At 36.6% G+C, this 3458-nt stretch overlaps 1 protein-coding gene across 1 annotated transcript in view; it reads right to left on the bottom strand.

Annotated features, from left to right (window-relative positions):
* LOC106461404 (sorting nexin lst-4-like) overlaps positions 1 to 3458 on the bottom strand; it is an 87576-nt gene that overhangs the window by 67821 nt on the left and 16297 nt on the right. Inside the window, exon 3 of the mRNA XM_022388354.1 lies at positions 1703 to 1777. Within this exon, the coding sequence (XP_022244062.1) occupies positions 1703 to 1777 (75 nt within the window). The remainder of the gene's footprint in view (positions 1 to 1702; positions 1778 to 3458) is intronic.

Raw genomic sequence — 3458 nt, 5'->3', positions numbered from 1 at the left:
GAGAGTTGGAAACCAGGTCTAGCAGGTCCAACATAAGTTTGTAATGAGAGTTGGGAAACCAGGTCCAGCAGGTCCAACATAAGTTTGTAATGAGAGTTGGGAAACCAGGTCCAGCAGGTCCAACATAAGTTTGTAATCTAGAACTTTCTTGTGAATCCCAATTTTATTTGATCCTCTGTTTTGTTACCCTTATCTGTGCATAATTTTCTGAGTGTATAACAATGGAACGCCACTTCCTTACCATCTTGGACAGCATTTTCTGCTTGTGCTATCCCATCATGTTCCATTAGCTTGCTCAGGTTTCAAAACATGATCCTTAATAATTTGATATTTCATCAAGTTTCCCGAGCTGTTTAGGACAGAATTTATGAAAATAGTATACAGATGTAAGGACCTCTACTACTGTATTCATGTATGTATTTTTCACAGTCCTTTAAAGCCAACTCCAATATGTGGTCGACACAGTAAATAAGGAATGTTGTTTGGAAGAAATATCACACCTGAAGTCACTTGGAGTTCACTCTGTTGAAAATTCTAGGTATCAAATGTTTTTTACCAGATTTTATAAACCAAAAATCAGGTGCCAAATCTGCCACTTGTTAGTTTGAACCCTGAACAGGCACATTAGATGCACGCACACCTGAAAGTTATGCTGATAACTTTATAAAAGATATTTTATCAAAAAATACAAATAACTGTAAGATATGCAAAAGTACAATTACTATCAAATAATTGGCACCCAACTATGTAGTGATTGTCCTACGACCCTGACGTAAGGCTGAGGACCGGGCTTGTTTGTAAAAGAAAAAGAGCATTCACTTGGTGTGTAAGAGGTTTTAGATTAAAAAGTGGTTATGGGAGATGTAAAAACAGGATTACTGCACATACTAACTATAAAGAAATGCAATTACACCCACTCTTATGGCTATGTGATAAATATTTTTTGTTTTGTTTTTATTTCGTCTGAATATCACTGGACACAACTATTAGCCCTTCGTTAAAGTCAAAGATATTTTGATTTCAATTGCTTCCATTCTCATCTTCTATGTTCATGTAGCCTACAGCATGTTTATTCTTCCCTTATTGAAATGTGCATAGGGTCGGTCCACTGGCCCAATCCCATATTCAAGAAGGAATGTTGACAATAATTCTGAAGTTACTATGTGTATCTACACGCTTTTAGTAAAATGTACAAATCTGTTGCACACAAAAAACAGACATGTTATAAAAGTATCTGTACTCAAATGTTTGTGAAGTGATAATGTCAGTCTGATTCAGACTCTGACAAGTTGGAGTGCAAGATGTTTGATGTTTCTGTGAAGAATACAGATACTTATGTCCATCACACAGTTTGCATATTGTATAACCTATAGAACCTCTGAAATGCATAATCTAAAATTTTTCAGTACCCCTGTACAATGTATCTGGTACTTCCTCAGTCTTTCACTGGAACAGCAATACAGAGTAATATGAATAGATAATAACTTTGACATCAAATACATAATACAATGTTGAATGGCACTCTGTAAAAGGTTGTGGCATGTGCACTTTCATCCTCATCTGTGAAGTGTGGAGGAGGATGAAGATCCACTCTAAGAAAACATTTCCAAAAAGAAACTTCACAATTTATATTTCTGTACAAAAAACATCATTTATAATTTTAATTGATAAAAAAAAACTGACAAGTTGAATTATAACTCACCTCAACATAGTCTGCTGGAAACAAACCAGTTTCACCTTGTTGGTTGGTTCCTTCCCACCACCCCTCACCCACATCCTGTTAATGAGTAAAAGGGCAACATGTCAATCCAATTAACACTGTGGAAGAATGACTACAGAATATGAAACACATATCTTGAATTCTATCTTTCAAAAAAAAAAAAGAGATATTAGGATAGTTTGTATTTTCCAAGAATATGATTACTAATAATTTGATATTATGCATTCAAATTTTACTAGTTTAACAATTTATCATAATTTCAGTAATTCTCATTCTATACAGTTTTAATGCACCTCCACACAAACTGTAAGAATGGTTCTTGGCAATTTATAAAAAATATTAACTGTTCACCAATCAGCATTTTTCTAATACTTTGTTATTTCTAGATTAAACGAAGTTATGATTAATCAGTTAGTGTCACAAAAATAATCACCTAGTTATGACTTGTGTTTTTATAACTAGTGTTTCTGATTATTATGTATGTTGATTATTCCAACAATCAATTAATTGAAATTATGATCAAATCAACCGTTACAAAGTTATTAACTAATCAAAAGTTAACATTTTTCGTACCCTAAAATGTATTTCAGATAGGCACTCATCTCTCACACAGATTAGCTAACTTTATTGTTTGTCTGCTACAAGATTTTCATGGCACTAGCCTTGAGGCAACTCACACCTAATTTCACATGTTTTAACTTCAACTGAGCTGGTGTATGAAGATGTCATCACGAGACAAATGCCCTCCACCAATAGCAGGGCAACACAACCTCTATAAACAGTAACTCCTCCTATGCACTTGCACTCATGATAACTTCTTTCTTTGACAAGGTAAGACAAAAATGTGCATCAGAAATGGGAAGGATGGATGAATACCTATCATAAATACATTTTTAGGTAAGGAAAATGGTAACTTCTAAGATAACTCATCTCCACACTCAGATGAGCTAGAATCCCATGCTGAAGTAGTGGAGGGGCTGGTGCAAAATTTATTTAGGTGAGCTCCCTTCAGAAAGTGCCTGACAGGAAGCCCATGGAGTGTGACACCGGATGGTAGGAGTTCCATAGGAGCACACCTATGGGAGACAGCATCATCTAGACCAGGCTATATTCTTCATCCAGAATTTAGGGGGGGGGGGGTGGAGGCAAATGAGCCCTATGTGTCACTGAACTGGGTGGAATGAGAACCTGACTGTCCGAGCACTTACACACAATACATGTAGTGTAGTTGGGGTGCATTCAGACCTCACTCTCCAGGACAGACTCCAGCTACAGGAGGAGGGCACTGTAGTTATGCAGTATTGTTTCATATATTGTGTGCTCACCTCTACTCTACTGTACAGACACTGGCTGTAGGAAGAAGGCACATCAATGATGTACTATGGTTAACTATAATGTGTTTTCACCTCAACTCTACTGAACAGGCTCAGGCTGCAGGAGGAGGGCACAATAGTTTTGGATCATGTTTTCTGTACATTGAATGCTTATCTCAACTCTACTGAACAGACTCTGGTTGCAGAAGGAAGACACACTAATTGTGGATATCATGTTTTCTGTACATTGAATGCTTATCTCAACTCTACTGAACAGACTCTGGTTGCAGGAGGAAGGCACACTAATTGTGGATATCATGTTTTCTGTACATTGAATGCTTATCTCAACTCTACTGAACAGACTCTGGTTGCAGGAGGAAGGCACACTAATTGTGGATATCATGTTTTCTGTACATTGAATGCTT

Source organism: Limulus polyphemus, unplaced genomic scaffold (assembly GCF_000517525.1).
Source record: "Limulus polyphemus unplaced genomic scaffold, Limulus_polyphemus-2.1.2 Scaffold952, whole genome shotgun sequence".
Classification (NCBI taxonomy): Eukaryota; Metazoa; Arthropoda; class Merostomata; order Xiphosura; family Limulidae; genus Limulus; species Limulus polyphemus.
The sequence above is the reverse complement of the archived record's forward strand: the minus strand, read 5'-3'. Positions and strand labels throughout refer to the sequence as shown.